At 38.6% G+C, this 23,963-nt stretch overlaps 1 protein-coding gene across 1 annotated transcript in view; it reads left to right on the top strand.

Moving 5' to 3' along the window:
• The first annotated feature begins 4,331 nt into the window (after positions 1-4,331).
• Positions 4,332-23,963, top strand: part of eng (endoglin) — a 141,162-nt gene continuing 121,530 nt past the window's right edge. The window contains exons 1-2 of the mRNA XM_057819773.1: positions 4,332-4,483; positions 6,611-6,742. Coding sequence (XP_057675756.1) covers positions 6,697-6,742 — 46 coding nt within the window. The 5' untranslated portion in view covers positions 4,332-4,483; positions 6,611-6,696. The remainder of the gene's footprint in view (positions 4,484-6,610; positions 6,743-23,963) is intronic.

Here is a 23,963-nt window from a genome sequence, read left to right as displayed (position 1 = left end):
AAACAAAGCCTCTTTAATTAAACGCATGCCTGTCAAGTACGGTTTCGGCGTAATTTGTACAAGTGAGCACTGATTTTTAAATGTGTACACCGTACGTTCAAAATATGTACGTTTTTCGTGCATTACGTTTTTTTTTCTCAGTTCGGATTTTGTCACCATTTCAGCAATGAGGCAATGTGCGTTACGATGCGTTAATACGTTGGTTGAATGACCCGAGTAAAGTCAGAGACACTGAGAGAGAAGAGTGTTGTGAAGCTGTAGCAAACGCGATGCTAGGCTCGGTGGTTCCAATATTTCCTGACTGTAGCCGACAGCCTACAATCTACGCCTAGATATCAAATGCTTATAGAACTACATGCGAAACGACAGACGGCGGCGTTAATAAACAGCCGGCATTTTGAAGCAGTAGACTTCTCAGAAAGGCTCTGTTGTAGTGAACCTTCCGAGCGAACTTAAGTAACTTTTTATCTAAAATCCTCCTAAATCGACAAAATCTTGATTTGAATCCATCTTTAAATGATGAAACAGTTTTAAAACTTTAACATGTCGAAAGTAGACAGAAGGGAACTGTTGAGGTGGTTGCAGCTCAACGTTGCATTCGTAGGAAGAATTGACGAAGAATAAGTTGTCTTTTAGCCAAAACTTGGCGTGTGTAATTTCCACTGACATGCGGATACATCCTCTCTCATTGCTGTCTTCACAGGCAATCCCACAAATCAAAGTCATCAAAGTCAAACAAGAAGAAGTAATAAAAGTAGCACTTTAGACAATTAAGTCCCATCCTGCCATCTTGTGGCGAAAAGTTAATATGTCAATAAAAACAAGCAATAGGAGCATTATTTCCACATCAACTGAGGACACATTTATGAATACAAAACATTTCCTCCACCATTTCTCTCAACAGGAACTAATGCAAAAACGGTAGCAATTTTAACAACTTTAGCAGTTGATTCACAAGATTAAACGATTTCCAAACATAGCAAAGGTTACTATGTTTTATTTATTTATTTCTTTGAATGGAAAAAAAAAAACCAACAAAAAAAAAAACATGAAAGGTAACATCAGTTACTTTGCCAAGTAACTAATTACTCTCACCTTCAGGTAACTGAGTTACTAACTCACTTACTTTATGGGAGAAGTAATTTGTAACTAATTAATTACTTTTTAAAAGTAAGATTAACAACACTGGTCATAAAGATGAAGTCTGCAGAATGAAAAGTGGCGAAAGCGGAGATTTCATTCTGCCAATTTGTTGTCGAACACAATTTGCCTGCAACTATTGCTGATCACTTCTCAGAATTAGCAAAACAAATGTTCACTGACTTAAAGATGGCATCGTTAAGTTAATTTTATCAATTGATCTTTTTAATTTATAATTGGACACACTAACGAACAGTGTTGGGCACGTTACTTTAAAAAAGTCATTAGTTATAGTTACTCACTACTTCTTCCAAAATGTAACTGAGTTAGAAATCAATTTACTCTATAGTAAAAGTAAGTAGTTACCAGGGAAAGTAACTATTTCCGTTACTTTAAAAAGAAGTTGTTGTATGTCAAAGAATTTGAGATTTTCTGAGCAGTATTCAAGTCAATTGAATAGAGAAGAACAGACAGGTAGTTCTGTTATAGTCTAGAACAGGGTTCATTAAATCGGGACCTTGGTGCCACTTTTCCTGTCGTGTTTTCCATGTCTCCCTCCTCCAACACACCTCAATCAAAATAATCAGGATCATTATCAGGCTTCTGGAGAGGTTGCTGATGATATAATCATTTGATTCAGGTGTGTTAGGGGAGAGAGACGTGGAAAACACGACAAGAAAAGTGGCACCGAGATCCGGATTTAGTGAACCCTGGTCTACAACCTTGTAATATTTATATGACCTCACCAGCAACAGATTTATCCTACACTTGAAGTGCAACAAAAGTAAACAGATTTGAATTGCTTACCACAGATGTCGACAAAAGCTTTGCCCTGGGACATAAATTACACTTTACATGCACGTTCTTTCCTTTAATTTCGACCAACTTGAAATAGTGCTTATATCTCCACCTCGTAAAGGACAAATTTTCATTTGAATGCTCTGCCATCATATCCCTCTGCATCTATTTTGCGTGTGTGTGTTTGCTGCATGCGCTGTTCCGGTTTGTGTGTGAAAACACCGGATCTGAAGTTAGTTTTTTTTTTTTTTTTTTTTTTTAAACAATCAACAATAAATACACGTGCGCTATTAGGCTCGAGCGTTTACGTCACAGAATGGGGGAATCACGTGAGATTTGACAACAACGCAGCCATATTGGAAGCAGGTCTGGCTCGCGGGACATTAAACTTTAACTTGCCAGTTCGATAAAGAGACAAACTCGTTACTAAGGCGAAGAACAGATATATGATCAAACTTAAGGATGTGAACTATATTGACCCTTACGAGCAAGCCGAAGACAAATGGAGTAAAGATGTCGACGAGCTTCCACAATTACGCGAAATGGACATTCTGTTGTATTTATTGTTCTGTGTATGTTACTAAACTCATCAGCGATTCCGAAATTACAAATCGCTACAAAGCTGCGAACAGTTTTGCTGCCGATGGGTGCAGGACCTGCACATTATGACCGTAGCAAACGGCATCTCCATCGTTCTTGCAAAGGTAGGCTATGTATGTTTACTATTTTCATTGCCATGAACCTGAACGCACCCCAAGTCTTGGATGACAAACAGAGCAGAGTAGACTCACTACGGCTGGTAGTTTCTTCAATTTATTCAAAGTAAGTAACGCACCGCTTTTGACCATCAGTAACGGTAACGGCGGAAAAAATAATTAATTAGATTACCCCGTTACTGAAAAAAATAACGCCGACATGTAACGCGTTATTCCCAACTCTGCTAACGAACTACCGTACCTTCAAGTCAAACTGAATTGCGAGCTGAAGTCCCATCAAGTGCAGCCATCAAGAAATAATAGAAACTGCCAAAAGTGCTACATACAATTATAAGAAAAGTCAGTTAAATTTTAGTAATCCTGATGTAGCTGAAGATATTGTTCTTTGATTGCACCAGGTTAGATGTTACAATATTACCAATAAATTCATATTATTTTAAAAATTGAGTGGTATTTTTGTTTCATATTGCACGCCTATAGAACGTTGTAAGATTAGACACCAATTTGTAAGGGCATACGTCACTATTTGTTTAAGATTATTTAGGATGTTGTTTAAGATTGCCAACAGCCTCGGATTGACAGCAGGGCCGGCCCAGGCCATTTGGGGGCCCTAAGCAAAATAATGCCAAGGGGCCCATATTTTTGTAAAAATGTATTAAAATTGTAACTCAATGTGCATCTTTCTTGATTCCTGATCTCATAACTATGTACACGACATTGCCGAGCATTACCTTGAATTGTACATTTGGGGAAATCATTTTGTGAAGAGGACGGCACTCCACCTCCAATTCCAAGATGCTTCTCAATAGCTCCTTTGAATCATACAAAGTACAAAATATGATTACATGGAACAAAATTTAGGCCAGGAAAATATTCGTCAATAAAAACGTTTACTGTGGGAGTGCGCAACTAATTAAGTAGATTCACCATAGGCTGATACATGACAGCAATGACTACACTAGGACAGTTAATTTTGTCTAGGGTATTTTGCCGACTATTTTTTATACCTGTCCACACTACGTTTAAGGTGCGTTTAAGCCCCTTTACCTTGATACTGTTGTTTCTTTTCTTCTCCAATTTTCTTATTCTTTCGTTTCTCAGCTCCAGAAGGATAAATTCTCTTCGACATATTCGTGCATCTATTTTCCAAGCAAGTTTGAGCACCAATCATGGCAAAGCAGGTTCAATGTCACTCCCAGTTTGCCAGATTGTAATGACAAAAAATGGATGTTTGCGTAGATAAACGGCAATGCGCGCCACATTATTTACGATGCTCTATTAACAACGTATAAAATGAGGTTGCCAGATTGGGGGCCCCCTAGTGGTGTCCCTAAGTAGCTGCATAGTCTGCATATAGGCTGGGTCGCCCTTGGTTGACAGGTCTGTAAACGAATACTTGAAGCAGAAAAATTTAATTCGATTTTTTTTCCCCCTAATCCAATACTCGAGTTAATCGATTAATCGTTGCAGCACTAAGTATTACCATGTTAACTTTTTGGCTGAAAAAGAATTACATTCACAATCAGTCCTTTGAGTTTAAAATTTTAAATGAATTGGACGTCTGGAAGCCAATGAGTGAATCACCCCTTGGGTTCGTGTGGAGCGACAGAACAGAAGAAAGGACCACATTCTAAGTTTATATCAAGCAGCCAGGGGGCGGAGGGGCTCCATGGGGGGCGTAGCACGTCCAAGTGCGCCGCCCAGACGAGTGGCCAAAGTTTGGACAAGTCTGACTCGCACATACCGCTGAGTGAAGCCGCATCCTCCACGCGTGGACTAAAACTCCTCTCAAGCTTTTATTTTACAACAACACTTACCGCTTTGAAAAGGTAGGCTATGTTTGAGTAACTTTTTTTTGTTAACTTAACCAGTTTTCGAGTGCTTTTGATATTTGTTCATATTAGCCTTTTTTTGGGGCTAGTTGTATTGACAGTTTGAACGCCACTTTCACTAATTCCAGTGTCACCTCCAGTGTTAACTTTCTAGTTTCCGCTTTTCTCAAAGCCCATTTTATTTTATATCAACGCGCATTGTTACTAAATAAGATCCTTTTGGAATATTTTGATGCTAACACTGCTAAATCCAGCATATGATGATGGTTTCTGTACTAAGCACTACCAAAACACAACTAATGCAGCAAAGTTCTCCTGAATATTTTGTGTTTTGGTACTGATCTTGCTGGTTCAGAAACCAGCATATGTTGGATTTCCTAGCAGGGATTTCAACACCTACCACACTTAATCCTTGAATACCACTTTTGCGTTTTGTAAGAGTTTTAGTTGAAGAAAGAGTTTTCTCCAGGCTTTTCCTCCACGCCTCCAACGTTGAATCACATAAGGGGGAGTCAGGCTCTGCACCTTATCTGATCCCTCATTGTGATCTTATTTAAAGCTAAAAGTGTTGCGTATAAGCGTTTCCTGAAATATTCCCAGTACAGAGCCCAGACGATAACCCCGCAGTTTCCGATTGTGCATCAAGGAAGCAGGGGAGAAGATGTCAGGTGATTGTGAAAAATCCTGATATCCACGCTTTTTCAACTGCTATCTGCAAGCGAGTACTGTACTTGTGTCTGTTCCAGCAAAACCACGAACAAAACACAACAAATCCAGGAGAACTTTGCTGAATTTGTTGTGTTTTGGTACCGGTGTTGCTGGTTCATTTAAAGTCATTTAAACTTGGAGTACTGACAGTGAATGCTCTTCTCAGAACAGTTGATGGTACGAAACGTCCAATCCGTTTAGACCGGGAGTGATTGAAAGAGTGCCCTAGAATGGCTTAAACTTGTTATAAGCTTTCTGCCTTTTGTTGTTATTGTCTCTTTAAAAATGTAGAGCGCAAAAATATTTTTGGTGAAAAATATCTGAGATTTTTTTGATTAGACCAGTTGTTCTTAATCTGGGTTCGATCAAATCCAAGGGGTTCGGTGAAGGTTAAGAGACGCAGGGCCCTATTATCGATGCTGACTAAATCGAGGCAAAGTGGCGTTTGAGAGCAGGTTTTGGACTGGTTTGTCCCCAGTTTACAGGCTTTATTCCAATTCTTTCAACTGCCAGTCCTCTTTCTGATGGGAGGAGAAACTGGTTTGCTCAGTGGAAGGTTGACAGACAACAGACCTATGGGGAGCGTGCACCACGTTTACATTAAAAAAAAAAAAAAAAAAGCGTCACATTTTATATCATGAAAATAGTATGTGAGGCAAGGATGTGATGGAATGAGAATGTCCACATGAAAACAAAAATTGAAACTATGAAATAAATCGAGTTTAATTTCATTTTCCAATCTGAAAAAGCAAATTAAAAGGCTAAATTATTTGTTGGAAATTCACATATTGGATTTGTGAGAAGATTCATGTTAGGTTTTTATCATAATGACTCTGTGTACAAATTTGATGATCATTTTGTGCAGGGTTTTTCATTGAATTTGATATAATTTGAGATGCAAACATGACAAAAACTGCACGGTCAAGGTTAATGCAATCAATCAGGTTTAATGTTGAACAATATATTTCTGCAAATTTGAATGAAAATTTCTCAGATATGCGCATTGGGCCAGTCTTTGTTTTGTTGTCTAATAATGCTGCAGGCACAAAGATAAAAAAAAAAAAAAAATTGGCCTAAATGGAAATTCACTCATTTTAGCTTGCTAGCTTAGATATATTGATTTTTAATTAGAAAAAAAAAAAAAAGTCTTATTCCAAAGGGTTTGGTTAATGCACGTGTGTAACTCATGGGGTTCGGTAACTTTAGCAAGGTTAAGAACCACTGGATTAGACCATATCACCCAATTCTGACAAAACCACCTTGCAACGACAGTGAATGATTACTACCAGCCCTCCCATTTAAAATAGGTTGTATGTCTTGTGCCGTCAATAGCAGCAAATGTGTTAATAAATCCTATAATTAGGTTTTTTTTTTACTTTCCCCTATAAAATTTCCATATTGACCCCTCTTTTCCAGGCGCTGAACCTCGAGTAAGCATCCAGTTCCAGGAGATTCCCCATATCCTGCCTCCAAACCCACCGAAACGAGAACTGGAGTCCAACATGGAATCGTTAAGCTCTCTTCTCTGCCTTGTTGTAGTTGTGTCAGGTGAGTCATTTGATTCATGCCCTACCTTCATCAAAATATATTGTTGTTCTATTTATCTGCAATATATTTAAAGTACCAGCACACAAAATCCCATCAATCATGTTCATGGTAGTCAGCGACTGTAGCTTTAAATACAGTGTGGGAACAAAGCCTTGGGTTTAAGTCACTCCTTTACTTTTAATGACGGCTGCAGCTTTATTTCAGTAGTCGATTAATCTATCAAAGTTAGAATAATCAAGTAATCCGATTAGGAACATTTAATGCATTGCAGAATGAATTTTAGGAGATTTAAACAAAGGCTTGTTAAGATTGCACTTTCAAAAGAGCATTAAATGCGAATACAAAATAAAATTCCAGAGTGTTTCTTCAAACTGCAGATTTGCACTTTCATTTAAAAATAAATTAAAATACCTGATCTTAGCCCCAAACGGTATAAAAAAAAAAAATTAAATAAATGAGGATCCAAGTACAACAAAGGAACAATTGGCTAACTTGCATAGCAAAAGTCCGCTAGCCTAAATGCTGTAAAATGCTGAAGTTTTTTTTTTTTTAAACAATGATTTTAACAAATCGTTCAAACAAACATTCCCACAAAAAAACCTATAAACTAAATTACGAATGCATGAAAAAAATATTGGCTCAAACAACAACTTACCTTATGTTGGTCTAAACAGGGAGCAGCTGAATTCAGCCATTTGAAATGAATTCTATCATATTCACTGCTGCCACTATAGCAGTGTAACTAAATGCAAATAGTTTCAAAACAAACCATGACAACGGCACTCTAATTAAACAAATACTCGAAGCAGCAAAATTTGATTCGAAGCTTTTTTCTAATCAAATTACTCGAGTTAATCGATTAATCGTTGCAGCACTACTTTTAATACTGTACTGTACTGTACTGTACTGTACTGTACTCTACTCTACTCTACTGTACTCTACTCTACTCTACTCTACAGTTGTGTCTCTACTTATGAAATTCATTGGTTCTGAAAGTAGTTCTTTAACTTGAAAATTCTATATACCCGTATTTTTTGGACAATAAGTTTTTTTTTTTTTCATAGTTTGGCTGGAGGATTTATACTCTGGAGCGAATTATGTGTGAAATTATTAACACATTATTATATAATTTCACATATTATTTTGGTGTTTTGGAGTGACACTGATGGTTTGGTAAACTTGTTAGCATGTTCTTTATGCTATAGTTATCTGACTGACTCTTAATAGCTATGTTATGTGAACATACCGGCCAGGTTCGCATTTCGTTGTTCATGCATCATGTAACATTATCATACTGTTCAGCATGTTGTTCTCTATTGTATTTTTATTTTAAATTGCCTCCAGTGCGACTTATATATGTTTTTTTTCCCTCTTCGTTGGGCATTTTATGGCTGTGCAACTTATACTCAGGTGCGACTTATAGTCTAAAAAATACGGTAGACGCGTTTCCATGTAAATGCCCTAATCCATTCCAAGCCCCCCAAAATTTAGACATAAATATTTTATAATGCATAAAAATACATCAAAACATGTAACAAATACATGTTACAATTAGATTATTGAACAGTAAATGTAAAATCAGAGTTGTGCATAATGTAAGAAAACCAAGAATAAAGAATAAAAGTTAATACACTCATTAAAGATGTCGAAACATGGGAAGCGAACGAAGAAGACGCTGTGACATACACATACATATGCAGTAGAGGTCCCTTTTGGCCCATTGGATTCCAGGTATGCGATGCAATAGCCAATGGCAGAGCAGCTCTTAGTGTGTTACGTTCAGTAAACTCTGGGAGCTGCGAGTACCAGCCATACTGAATTCTTGCCTTTCGTATCCTGAAATTTCTTTCTTAACAAGAGGCAGTATTTTTCCATTGAAGCATGTCTTAACCAGAAAATTCTGTATGTTGAGACGTTCTTAAGTAGAGGTACCACTGTACTATACTACCTTCAGTTAAAAAAAAATCCAGAAGAAATGTCCAAGCCCAGGCTGCAAAGCATTCTGGGGGTTTTAGGTAGGGTCTCTCAACCTATCACGTCCCAGCTAAGCTATGCCAGTTCGGTTTTGTAACTCACTCTTTTCAAACCTTAAAAAAGAAAGTATGTACCTTTAATTTATTTTCACTCAAGTAATTTTTCAGCAAACCCAAATCATTAGCAGTTTGTTGAAATATATTTACTAATTTCAGTCAGTTTTTAAAATAATAAAATAGGCAATTGTTTAAAGAAGGACATTTGAGTTGTATATTTGTGTTTTGTGGTGATATATGACACACCTGGTTTGCTGGTGTAGGGAAATCTAGTGCCTGTTTCGCTTCATAGATCAAGAAGTTTTATTGCTTTAGATTTTGAGTACAGCTGATTTCTGTAATCTACTTTTTAAATTGTTGATAGTGGAATTTGAAGTATTTACTATTATTTTGTCGATTTATACATCGTTGCATCGCCCAGCACCTAATGGTAAGTATTGCTGTAAATATTTAGAAATATTCTTTTAATTCTTTACCACAAAACATACAACTGGCAACAAATATATTAAATTATCAATTATGATAAATTTTCATGTTAAAACACAATTTTGTGTAATATCTAGAAGAAAAAAAATAACTGAAGGACTTTCCCTCTTTTAATTTTTCATTTTCATTGAACAAATTACAGTGGTACCTCGACATACGATCGCTTCGACACACAATCTTTTCGACATCCGACGTAAAATTTGACTCGCCATTTGTTTCTTCATCCAACGACATGCTCGAAATACTACGATTTATGACAGGGCCGCAGTTTATTTGTTTTCCCGCGAGATGGACGCACGGCAGATTTTCTTGTGAGAGAAATCAACATGGGTTCCAAGACTGTAAGTGCAGCTGGTGAAAAAAAGGAAAACCATAGAAATGAAGATGGAAATGATAGAAAAATATGAGTGTGGTGTGCGTGTCCGTAAACTGGCTCGACAATACGGTCATTGAATGTCTTGACGGTCCTCTTCTGATCTCCGTTTGCCAGTCTTTTATAAGTTAAGGTGACAATTATTATTGTGGTAACATCGCCCAAAAATCGCCTGTTTCGTCAGGTTCGTAATCATTTATTCCAGAACTTGTTCAACACAACATTCCTACTGTCCGCCGCAGCTATGAAAAGGGGAAGTAAAAAGTCCTCTCTCACTCTGTCTAGTCAGCCACGCGGTGCGTTCAGGTACAAAACGCAAAACACATCCGCCACATTAGAACCCGATTCGTTAAATTATTACAGGTATTGTTATTATTATTATTAATAATATTATTATTCCGGTTGTAATTAATAATTTATGTGTTTTGCTCAGTGTAATTGCTGTTTGCAATGGTACCAGCAGCATTTGTTAAGGATTTAGTATAGGTTTTCAGGCTGTGGAACGAATTTTTGGAATTATAATGTATTCTTATGGGAAAATCCTGCTCAACATACGACCATTTCGACTTATAAACAAGGTCCTGGAAGGAATTAACTTCGTATGCAGAGGTACCACTGTATAACTTTTCTTCTGAACGCAAGCTAGCCATGTTTTGATTGCCCACAAATCATATGCTCCATTTTGAATTGACTGCATCAAGACATTCCATTCAGTTAAATCTTCTTCTTGAATCTTGATGCTGTCAATGTAACATTTACAAAGTTCTGTGTATACCTAACTGAGAAATTTATGCTAAAAATATGGTTTATTGAGTCCAACTGAGTAGCATTTCATTGGGTGGGAAGTGCTATAAAATGTGTTATTGTACTTTTGCTAACATCCCATTTAAACCACTTGGACCTCCTGCTGTGGTTGTTCCTACCCTGGAGTATCCCTCCACGGGTTGAAAGAAAAGTACAAAAGCAGATTAGCCCAGCGCCTAGAGAAAAAGGGAGGGGTGGTTAAAACTGAAATAGATCATATAGAGAGAGATAACAGTAATCATAAGACATATGGGATGTAGAGGGTTCTTCTTTTGATGAATATAACACAACTAGATTGCATATGGAGCTGTTTTTTAATTTTTAAAAAATTATTATTAGAGTAGAAATTTAAGACGTGATGATGAGACACGAGAGTTTTCTCAGACGAAAGGAGGCCGAAAAAGCGGCGTGGCGAGTCAAAACAGACCACTTCCTGTGTTTTAATGCGGCGTGAGCCAGCCCCGGGCGGCCGTCAGACTGGGTGGCAGGGAGACAGACGCGACCACTTGTCGCTGGCCCAGACCGATTTCAATCTCTCTCACTGTTATGTCCCTCCCAAATAACAATCCATTTCTGCCTGCCTTGCTTTTCCTCTCTTAAAACAATCAGCTTTTTTTCCCCCTGATGAACAATCACTAATATGAATACTTACTGCACCTGTTGACAAAATTTTTGTAAACCTACCATTTCTTTAGAGAAAGAAAGAAAAACCTTCAATGTAATAAATATTTTAATAGCTCAGAAACACAAATGGAATATTAAATAAATCTGAAGGAAATTAATTGCTAGATTTTTGTGGTCCATGAGAATCATAAAAAAATGTAATTGTAATTTCTGCCACACCGTGGCTTTCAGTAAAAAAAACAAAACAAAAACTACTGTACATTAGTGGCCCAAAATACACGCATTTGTTCGTTGCTGATATTCAGATGAGTATTTTGAAGTATTCAGTTGTTAATGGACGAGGGTCCATAACGGACGACTATTATTTTTGTGGTAACGTAGTATGTGTTAGCACTGGGAATCTTTGGGCACCTAACGATTCGATTACGATTACGATTCAGAGGCTCCGATTCGATTATAAAACCATTATTGATGCACTCCCCTCCTTTTTTTTCTTCTTCTTTTTTTTTTTTCCCTTTATTTTTTTAAAAATGTTTTGTACATTAGTTCCAAAATTGTTCAAAAATACTCTCAGGCTAAACCAAACTACAATTTCAGTATCAAGTTAACATATAATAGTAAACAAATATACAAAAATAACAGTAAATAAAACGCTCCAGTCCCCATTCTGTATCAGCAGCTTTAAACTACATTCAATTAATTTAATGTTGTGAATCAACCGTTAAAGTTGTTAAAATAGCTCCTGTTATTCCATAATTTCCCTTTTGTCTACTTTCGACATGTTAAAGTTTTAAAACTGTTATTAGGTTCGCTTGGAAGGTTCGCTACAACAGCCTTCCAGGGAAGTCTACTGTTTTAAGGTGGCGGCCGTTTACTAACGCCCGCATCTAGCTTTCTGTAGATGTGCTGCTAATGCTACCGAATCTATATTACATCTAGTCCTATATAAATGATATCTACCGTAACATTATGTGGATGTACTTTGTAACAGCTTTTCGGCAGCAGTCAGTTATGTTGTTGTGTTTTTTTATCTCGTGGCATGAGTTGAGCTAGAGTCGTGAGTTGAGCATTTGCATTACCCGAGGGGCTGGGTAATGAGAAGCATGATGTTTAGCTACTGTCGCTCCGTTCCTCATTGCGTCCCGAAGACCACGCGGCACGCTGAGTGTGTTGTACTTCCGCTTTACTTGGCATATTTCAATAATCGGAATTTGGATGTTTGTGAATTGTTCTCGAATCTTCCACGGCCGAATCGCGAATAATCTAAGAATCGGAAATTTTGCACACCTCTAGTATGTATTATGGCCAAATAAAGAAAAGAAAAGAAAAAAGGACTATGAGATGTAAGTAGCTGTAATCAGCTACGCATTTGATGTACATGTACCGTAGCTGAGAGCTATGACATTAGCCTGGCTAATGAAATATTTCAATTCATAGATATTTGTTATAGTTCTTCTTGGAAAAAATAGATGTGAAAAAAATTCTCAAGTGTCATGACATGAAGGAATTTCGTCATATATACTGTATATACAGTGGTACCTCGACATACGATCGCACTGACATACGATCCTTTCGAGTTAAAACATAAAACGACGTAAAATTTGACTCATTTGTCTCGACATATGACATCATGCTTAAAATAGGGCGATTCATGACAGTGCCGCAATTTCGTTGTTTTCCCGCAGAACTGGAACTTGCAGTGTTTATGAAGGAATTAGTGTAAGTTTTTGATAGAGGTGGGAATCTTTGGGCACCTAACGATTCGATTATGCTTCAGAGCTTACGATTCGTTTATGAATCGATTATTGATGACCCCCCCCCCCCCCCCCAAGCTATTAGCTGCTTTTAATGTTTCGTACATTAGTTACAAAAATTGTATAAAGAGCCTCTCAGGCTTAAATAAACGACTATTTCAGTATCAAGTTAACAGTTCATAACAGTAAATAAAATACTCAAGTCCCCATTCTGTATCAGCAGCTTTAAACTACATTTAATTAATTTAATGATGTGAATCAACCGTTAAAGTTGTTAAAATTGCTTCCGTTATTACATAATTTCTCTTCTGTTTACTTTCGACATGTTAAAGTTTTAAAACTGTTATTAGGTTCGCTTGGAAGGTTTGCTACAACAGCCTTCCAGGGAAGTCTACTGTTTTAAGGTGGCGGCTGTATACTAACGCCAGCAAGTCTGTCATTTCGCATCTAGTTTTCTATACATGTGCTGCTAACGCCGTCGAGTCTGTCATTTCGCATCTAGTTCTTTATACATGTGATATCTTCCGTAGCATTGTGTGGACGTAGTTTGTAGCGGCTGTCAGCAGCTCAGGTATTCTTGTTTTTTTAATCTAGCAGCATGAGTTGAGCCATAGCCGTGACTTGAGCATTGTCATTACCTGGGTAATAACAAGCATGATGTTTACTCTTGGTCCGTTGCTCATTGCGTCCCGAAGACTATGTTGACTGTGTTTTAATTTCGCTTTACTTGACATATTTCAATAATCGGAATTTGGATGTTTGTGAATCGTTCTCGAATCTTCCATGGCCGAATCATGAAAAATCAAAGAATTCGGAAATTTCGCACACCTCGAGTTTTCGGGCTTTGGAACAAATTCATGGATTTATAATCTATCTTTAGGAGAAAATCCCGCTCGATTTACGGCCATTTCGATTCACAAACCAGGTCCTGGAATGAATTAAATTTGTATTTAGAGGTACTGCTGTGTATATATTATAAATCATTATTTTCATTGACTCGTGTTTTACTGCCATTGACGGCGAATGGGAGGGGCGAACTTTTATTCGCCCCTCCCAGTAAAAATGAATTGGACATCTAGCGCCATCGATGGCAGCTATTGAGTTTAATGAGAGCCCCTCAAAGGATTGTGAGCTTTTCTCTGATTTTGTTGTTATTATCTCCTATAAAAAACAGTGGGAAGAATCAGAAAACAACGTAAATCAAATTTTTGCTTCCAAAAAAATGTCTCACCCTCATTGTGGTCTCTTGCCCAATGCTCTTATTCGCAGTTTGTCCTGAACGGCTCATTAGTTGTCGTTGAGATAAATGCCTCGTCAGCATGGCGACCACTTGTGCCCCATGTCAACATGCCTGCTGTCTGCACCGATAAGACCTGGCATTATGCACGCTGTTATCTCTTGACCGTTTTTGCCCACTGGCAGACCCAGAGGCTCTCACAGGATAAGTACTGGCACTTAAATTTGGATGGACATTGAGGGTGCAACTGCAAAGTCACGGGCCGTTTTGACCTACCAATGAGTTGAAGTGTGCGAAAGGCGTTGGAGGCTCAAGCACATTGATTGTCAGAGTTGAGTCTTATCTTTAGTAATTTAACTTTAATCATTCACTCAAGACGTGAATTAATGAGGATAATGTTATGCTGGGGAAAATAAGCACTTTTACTTCACCCAACAGATTAATCATAAAATAATTACACAAATGCATCGTATCTTGATTTTTGATAGGAAAATTCGTTCGCTCACAGTTAAAATAGATTGGACGTCTACTAAGGACGAGATCATTTAAATTTACAGCAGAAGGATGCAAAGAGCCATATGATTGGATGTCAAAATAGGAAAAAAATTACCTGATATTAAATTTCACAGTGGCAGCAAAATGGGGTCGTTTTGTTATATTTTATATACCATGATTTGTAAACTGTCTTCAGTGGTATAGAATTTCATTCTGAAACAGATAAGGATCAACCACCTTGGAGGTCTTAGCTCCATATGACAGAATTCAATTACTACATCTGCATTATTCTCTGAATAATTTACTGCTACAAATCGAATGTGCAAATCCTATTGATATTACTTGCATCTGAAGCATATCTCCCAGGTTTACAAGTTCTCTATAAAATATATCGTTATTTATTTATTATTTTTAAAATCAGATTAAAAAAAAAAACACAGTTGTGCGATGTTAGGAACAGCCTCATTCCCAATGAGGTGTTTGTAAACCTCTTGATTCAAGCACTGGGCGGGTAGTTTTCCTGTTGATTCAGGTGCCACACTGTTCAATCTGTATTTATAGACCTGAGATCTCTATCACATCTACATAGCTGTGTGTGACAATGTGTTTGACGCAAAAAGAAAATCCTGAGTCGATTAAAACAAATGTGTTTTTTTTTTTTTTTTTTTTTTTATGTATTAATTGCAAATGCCACAAAAAATGCATTTTCATATGTATGATTGCTAGAAATCAGGGTACATTTACTACATACATCCATACCCACATTTCTTGCATCATAAGCATTAAAAAAAAAAAAAAAAAAAAAAAATTATCAAAAAAAAAAAACCTCGGACTTACTTGTAGGCTCTAATAAGCCACAATTGTTCTCTTTTCTTAAAATATGTTATTGGAAACACATATATTATTGCCATTGATTTAAAAACAACTATAATATTTAGTACATGTTTTGACCAAAGGAGGACGCCATGTTTTACGTGCGCAATGCATGCTGGGGGTGATGAGGCGATTGGGCTGGACTGGGAGAATAGCTGTGGTAGCTCGCAACCGTAGCTAGTATGACGACTGGCAGAATTTTGTCACATTCTGCTGCTGGTCAGGTTGTTTTGTTAAAGCTGTGGGATTAGTTCCTGACGTCGTACCTGCATCAGTAGTGTCTTTAAACCGATCCTAGGCGGCTTGCCGAGATATTGACTTGCTGCCATTTGACAGCTTGTAAATCCCTTCGTTGCTAGTTGGATAATTGCCCTGTTTTTGTTTGTTTGTCTGCCTCTCACCCTTGTTTTTGTTGTTGTTGTTGTTTTTTTTTTATATTGATCCCGATCTACCCTTTTTATGTCTCCCTTTTCGCAATGTTTTTTGTTTGTTTGTGTGTGTCCAATAAACCATTTTACGCAATCCCTATGTTATTGTTGTCTGCTTGCTATTATAATTGAGCCGCATTTCCTAATTCCGTGGTCAGGTCAGCTGCACTTTATTATAAGTTGCATTTCCTGTTATGTACTTCCCTGATCTAAGTACATGTAAGGCCGAGACTTGAATGGAACAACACTTCTTTATTCAGTGTGCTTCTCAGCATATATGTCACAGAGACATAACAGAGGTTCCTTTTTATACTGTAATACCACACCCACAGGAAGTGCACACTATGGCAACAGCAGTGTGACATAAATATGTCACATTTCCCTTTCAGGTTTTACCGCACAGGTAGGCAACGTATGTGGGTTGGATTACTTTATAAGGAAAATCATGACTCTAATGTCAAGCGAAAGTCCTGTGGTCTATGCGATCGTCTGTTTCACTGGAAACGCAGGATCGAATCCCGCTGAAGACCTTCATTAATTGGTTTAGCTGCTCGTTTTGTGAAATATTGACAGCACTGTCCTGCTCATCACTTTTCCGCTCGGGTTCAAATTGGAAGGGCAGAACCGATGAAATAATTACAGTATGTAGCTCACGAGTGACACTGTGGAAGTATGGCAGCGCAGCACAGTGACGTCACTGCCCAGAGTGCATTGCGTCATCAACAACAATCCCGCCGGACCCGCGCTGGCGCAGCTCCAATGACCCGGGCTGGTGGGACCCTGACATCCCAGCCAAAAGGCCAAACTCTGCGTGTTCACCTTAGTCTTAACCCTTTGTACTGATTCAATTTTGAAAGGTTTAAAGAAGGCTCACCGAAAACAAGTTAACAATTTATTCAAGTCGACAACGATCAAACAGCAAGGCGAAACAGACTCAAGCGGGGAGGCAAGGTCACCAAAAAGGTTCCCGAGAAAAATGACCACGATAAGTTAAATATTCACTCTTTTGAAGGCTCTCGCGTGGCGGGCTGTGGACAGGAAGAAGGGTGTGTTTAGGATTATTGTCTGTTTGTGGATTGGACAGGAGGATACGGGAGTTACTGTTGTCAGGGCAACGAGGGATGTAGATTTTGCCACCTCGGCGTCAAAGGGGCTCTTGGAGTCTTGTCAGTTGTGTTATCAGTTGGTTATCAGGTGTTCGCTGGTGTTCCTTGTGTTGGGACAGAGCGTCCTGCCATTTGTTCTGGACTGTCCAGGAGAACGGATTGCAAGAGTTGGTGGTGCAGACGTGGGCTTGTCAGCGTCAATCTTGCACAGTCAGTTGCATGACGCACACGTTGGGTTTCCGACATAAGAAGGCGTCATGTATCTTTATGCCCTATGTTCTGCTTGTTTTCCTTAAATAGCACTTATACCATAGTTTATTTTATATTGGGTGTATTGGATTAATATAAACAGTAATAAACAGTCAAACAGTAAATACAAGAAACGATACTATTCCCTGATTGATTATATTAAGTGTTTTAGAATAATGCAGTTAGACGTTGCCTACGAGGAAAGGTACTATCTCCTTCACGACCTAATAGTTAAACTAATTTTTCAGATTTTACAAAAACGAAAACATTAAGAAGGGAATGAATATCAAATTATTATAACACATACAAACATTTATCTTTTAAGAACTACAAGTTTTTCTGTCCGTGGTTCCATTTGAGTTCCAATTTTAATGTGACACTGGAAATTAATAACTTTATATATGATAACATCATTTTTTTTTACAGTTTCCCAAGAATCCCATCATGTTATACAGGATATCTGTTGCCACCAGGTCAGTTTGATATAACAAGGCTGTTTAGTATCATTGTCTGCTCGATGGTAGAATCACTCACTAGCACGTCACATGAGTGACACAACCATACACTGCTAAGATGCAGGCTAACTACGCATAAAATACCACAAATTGTGAACATGTGACAGAAACTATAGCGCATTTTCCTGTCGTCCTTGTCTCATCAGACAAAACTGGCATTAGGCTCGTTACGTTTTAGTCTCCCAAAACACGTCCTATTCAAACCTTTAAACCCTCATAAAAGAATTGCCGAGCTCTTCTGCAAGATGCTAGCAACTCGTGTATTACTACTAATAACGGTAATCTGAACCTCAACTTTGCCCTTTTGACCCCTGAAACTTTGCTTGGATACTGACTAAAACCTTTGTAGCCTTTGAGTTAGCGGTGTAGTTAATAGCTGCCTCACAAACCCGTTTAGGAATCTGCTGATTCCGAAACCTTGACGTCGTTAACATTTCCAACTTTTCCTCATCACTGGAAGTCAAACTCCTAACTGCGGCAACATTTTAATTAGCTCATAATGTTTTGCGGGAGTATTAAACGAGCTATCTGAGAGTGATAACCTCGCTTGTCTCGTAAGCGCTGTGCATTTCCCCTTGTTGTTTCCACTTGGCTTGCATCTTTATTCAAACATCACGGCATTCGTTGTGCTCTTGCTTTCAAATTTGGGAGCCATCCATATTCGCTGGAAAGAATCAGTCAAAAATGCCAAAACGACAAGATAATATTTGCTGCTTACGGATGATGCATAGGTGGTTACAGAGCTACATTAATCTCCAGCAATTGGAAACAGTCGCTGTCTCTGCTTTCAGTTGCCCTTAATTGCAATGGAACTTTTAATTTAGTCTGTGTGTTCATCTTAAACACAGATGACTGATTATGTTATACAATCTATCTTTTGTCGTACGAGAGAGAGAGTCATGCATAGCCTTGAATATACAGTATACCCTTGACAAACATTCTTTCGTTGACATAATCAATATTAGGATTGTGACAAAATATAGAAATGGTGATATATCGTGATACTTTGGATCCCAAAAGGTTATAGATATGCTCCTGCCAAGAATTGATCTGTCGTTTTAAAAAGGTGTCACCATTTAAAAAAAAATAAAAATAAGATAAAATAAAGAACCAACAAGTTGCTACCAAAATATTCAACTAGAGTAGTGTCTCTGTTAACTCAATTGCTGTTGATGACGCTAGACGCCCAATCCATTTAGACTAGGAGTGGTGAATGAACGTTCTTTCAGTCAAAACCAGACCATTGGCAGCCAGTCTTTAGGGTTTTGTGGGTATTTAAAGGTCACTTTATGATCATTTTAGGGCATTTACAGGTACAGTGGGGCAAATAAGTATTTAGTCAACCACTATTTGTGCAAGTTCTCCCACTTGAAAATATTAGAGAGGCCTGTAATTGTCAACATGGGTAAACTTCAACCATGAGAGACAGAATGTGGGAAAAAAAACAGAAAATCACAATGCTTGATTTTTAAAGAATTTATTTGCAAATCATGGTGGAAAATAAGTATTTGGTCAATACCAAAAGTTCATCTCAATACTTTGTTATGTACCCTTTGTAGGCAATAACGGAGGCCAAATGTTTTCTGTAACTCTTCACAAGGTTTTCACACACTGTTTCTGGTGTTTTGGCCCATTCCTCCATGCAGATCTCCAATAGAACAGTGATGTTTTGGAGCTGTCAATGGGCAACACGGACTTTCAACTCCCTCCGCAGATTTTCGATGGGGTTGAGATCTGGAGACAGGCTAGGCCACTCCAGGACCTTGAAATGCTTCTTACGAAGCCACTCCTTTGTTGCCATGGCTGTGTGTTTGGGATCAATGTCATGCTGAAAGACCCAGCCACGTCTCATCTTCAATGCCCTTGCTGATGGAAGGTGATTTTCACTTAAAATCTCTCGATACATGGCCCCATTCATTCTTTCCTTTACACAGATCAGTCGTCCTGGTCCCTTTGCAGAAAAACAGCCCCAAAGCTTGATGTTTCCACCCCCATGCTTCACAGTGGGTATGGTGTTCTTCGGATGCAATTCAGTATTTTTCTCCTCCAAACACGAGAACCTGTGTTTCTACCAAAAGTGACCATAACACATTCTACCAGTCCTCTTCTGGATCATCCAAATGCTCTCTAGCGAACCGCAGACTGGCCTGGATGTGTACTTTCTTCAGCAGGGGGACACTTCTGGCAGTGCAGGATTTGAGTCCCTCGCGGCGCATTGTGTTACTGATAGTAGCCTTTATCACTGTGGTCCCAGCTCTCTGTAGGTCATTCACTAGGTCCCCCTGTGTAGTTCTGGGATTTTTGCTCACCGTTCTTGTTATTATTTTGACGCCACGGGGTGAGATCTTGCATGGAGCCCCAGATCGAGGGAGATTATCAGTGATCTTTTATGTCTTCCATTTTCTAATCATTTCCCCCTCAGTTGATTTCTTTACACCAAGCGTTTTACCTATTGCAGATTCAGTCTTCTCAGCCTGGTGCAGGTCTACAATTTTGTCTCTGGTGTCCTTCGACAGCTCTTTGGTCTTGGCCATAGTGAGTTTGGAGTGTGACTGACTGAGGTTGTGTACAGGTGTCTTTTATACCGATAATTAGTTAAAACAGGTTCCATTCATACAGGTAACGAGTGGAGCCTAGTTCGACCTTGTTAGACCTTGTTGAAAGAAGTTAGACCTCTTTGACAGCCAGAAATCTTGCTTGTTTGTAGGTGACCAAATACTTATTTTCCACTCTAATTTGGAAATAAATTCTTTAAAAATCAAATAATGTGATTTTCTGTCCCCCCCCGTCTCTCATGGTTGAGGTTTACCCATGTTGACAATTACAGGTGGTTGACTAAATACTTATTTGCCACACTGCAAATTCCATTTGAGTTTAAGTCACTGCCTATTCATAGATTCACGGGCCACTTCTTGTTCTGTAACCCAAAAATAAACAAGGAAGTGACCCATAAATGCCCCAAAATCCACAGGAAGTGACCCATAAATGCCCAAAATGAGACTCATTTGTTGCCATTGATGCCATACATGTCCAGTCCGTTTGAAGTTGTTCAAATGGATTGGATGTCTAGTCGTGATAAACTCAGGGCCTTTCCTGACCAATTTGGTACCCTAGGCCAGGGGTCCACAAACTTTTTTGCACCTCGAACCGGTATTATTTGGGATTTTTTTTTTCACGGACCGGTGTTCTGTCAAATTTTGCACCCTTATAAAATTTTGCTCCCAAAGCTTGTGTGGCGGTGAAAAAGCCCTTTTATATTCAGTTGGACTCTCAATGTTATCCAACGGTGCTAAAAAACTATTTACATCATAAACATAGATGTGCAACACGAAAATGGCGCAAATTTATGCTTAACGACGCGGCGAAGTCGTTAAGTGAGAGAGCTGCGTGCAGTTGTTGTGTGCAGCTAACCTGGCAAACGTAAGTCAATATTCCTTTCTTTAAAGAAAGTTTGTAGTGTTTACTTTGGAATTACTGCATTCGCGACCATTTTCAACGTTATGCGCATGGAAAATTTGTCAGAACTCCGGCAATGTATAGCGGAAAAATACAGCAAATATAAACTAAATTTTTTTTAGCCCTGTTGTGTTAAGTGCAGGGAAAAAAAAACTCACCCGCTGAATCAGTGGGGGGCCTGAGCTTGTTTTGTTGAGACAAGATGGTCCCATCATAGTGTGATAGGAGAGTGAGAGAAGCCGGCTTCACAAAGATACGATGTTGGAAATTGTAGCACGGTTTTCAATGCTCTCCTCGCGATGTCAGGATATTCCGGAATGACTTTAATCCAGAACCTTGGTAGAGTTGTTGTCTCAAATGTACGTTTAAGGTCGCCGTCATTTGCGATCTCCACAAATTGATTCTCCTGTTGCGCAGACATGCTCTAATCACTCGGTTTATTCACAAACGGGTCACGAATCCACTCCTTCCCAGATCATGGGTTTAGTGATTGGGAAGTAGCATAGATTTTGTTTTCTGCGAGGTTGTAGGCTCATCTTCTGGCTCGTCAGGTGCCCTTTTCCCTGTAAAAAACCTGTCCAAAGATGTCTGTTTTTCAGTCATTCTAGTGTGGGGGCTAATTATTTCCGGGAACAATTGTGATGCGCCCGCCCTACGTCAGACATTATTATCGAGGACAAGCGCACATAGATATACAAAACAAGATCTACTGCTAGCAGTACAATCAATGGATTTCTATGACAACATTCCATCCTGTAGTATTATATCTAGAGTAGACAGGGATATTGGTGTGTTAAGGGGCACAGGCCAAAGTTAATTTGCCCATTATGCAGTCGTTAATAAATTATTATTTCGTTTGTGGCCAGATACCAAACCGGTCCGCGGCCCGGCGGTTGGGGACCCCTGCCCTAGGCAACATATTTGCCCCCCCCCTTCTTTGTTTCTCTCCCCCCTGGCAGTTTGTGTGTGGGAAGGTACTTTACTTGGCAGGCTTGCACTTGGTGCTGATGTGGATAAGGTGGCTGTAAACGATGGCCCGGGATGTACAGAGGTGGAAGGAAAATACTTCAGAAGAGCATCTACAAAGAGAAGAAAGTGGGATGTTACATTGTATTATATTAGTCAAATAGCTGTTGTTTGTGAAACCAACATGACATAACCATAATAGTGCCTAACTTTAGCAGCCTACTCGCAAGTTGATTCGGTCTTCACATTTTTTTTTTTTTTTGGTTTCCGGAAAACGTATGAAGAAAACATCCTTCAAGTGTCGTAATGTCTAGAGTCGTTTCTACAAGTTCCAAAAAAGCAATGCGTGATCGGCATGTTCGTTTTTGAAAGATTACCAGAGAAAAGTGGCACAAATTACGTTGTTTCTATGCGAGGGCGGGTCTATAATGTCCCACTTCGGCTTTACTTCCGCTTTACGATGCGACGTCACGGTCTAAGAATAGCATGCATGCGGTACGCCATTGCAGAGGATTGTATAAAAATAACACCTTCAGGTAGCTCTCTGGTCTGGGGGGGTAGGAGTGGGTAGGTGTGTGAGATTAGAGACTGTGGTGAAATTACCGCATCACAGGGAACAGTGAAACAGGCAGAAGGCGCATTAGAAAAAATATTTCATTATTATTCAAAGACTTATCACTATATGTATTGTTGTTCTTTTGTTTTATTGTCTTGTTTACTTTTTTTTAATACTGCTATCATCAAATATTATTTGAAAAATTTTTTCTTGACACCCTTTTGGACGCTTCAACACCCCTAGCATTTGCGTAGTTCGTCCTATGGACCGCAGGGGTCTAGATAAACTCAACTCAATTCATGAAAACAGCTTGTTATTCTGTTCATTAATCGTATAGTAAAATATTGTAGAATTATTTCCTGAACCATGTATCGATAACTGTTATATCGCCATATTATGGGGTAATCGTTATTGTGAGCCTTGTATCTCAAATTGTATCATATTATGGGGTACCCAGAGGCTTCCAGCCCAATCGATAGACGTTTTGTTCTCACAGCGGATTAAGAGTATTCAGTTACCACTCAGTTCTTTTAATTGGATTGTTTGTTTTTAGTATTTATATACTGTATTTGTCAAAGAAGTGTTTTTCACTATTGACTCCGATGATGACATTGCTACTATGTCAGTATAGGTTAGGGATCGACGACTAGCAATTCCAATTAGGATCGATTGTAAACTAAGAATCCTATTTACTCCACATTTTCTAAAGGTTGACGTTGAAACGTTTTTCCATGTCTTTTAAAATACTGTTTTTCATTTTACTAGCATCCCTCCAAAAATGGAGCTTTGTCCTCGATACGTTTGGTGTTAAAAATGAAGTCAATAATTATGAAAAAGAAGAATACCAACATGCTCTTAAGGCCATGCAGAGGCAGGGCTTTCCAAAATGGATGCAGCGGCTCAACACAAAAGGGATGAATGAAACATTTGCGCCCTGCGGCAAGGCTGGATGAAGCTCGTTAGGCTGTAAGAAAAAATCCTTAAATTGGCCGTATGGTTGTTTAATTCAGAGGGTGGGGAAAAACTAGCGTCTTGTAGTTTGGAAATTCCAATTTCCAACAGGTGAAAAATAATGTTGAAACAAATAAAATAAATAAACTGACACTGGTGCATGAAGTATCGAGCTGTTCATTTTTATCTGCACAGCACTAGGTAATCTGTAAATTTGGTGCTGCAGAAAAATTACGTGATAAAAATGTTACTAGAAAGACCAGACATTTCACAATTTTGGCTCATAAGAGTTAACAAAATTAGCACATTTTCAAGTCA

The sequence above is a fragment of the Corythoichthys intestinalis genome, chromosome 17, assembly GCF_030265065.1.
Source record: "Corythoichthys intestinalis isolate RoL2023-P3 chromosome 17, ASM3026506v1, whole genome shotgun sequence".
Classification (NCBI taxonomy): Eukaryota; Metazoa; Chordata; class Actinopteri; order Syngnathiformes; family Syngnathidae; genus Corythoichthys; species Corythoichthys intestinalis.
Note: the sequence above shows the minus strand (reverse complement) of the source record. Positions and strands in the feature narration are given on the sequence as shown.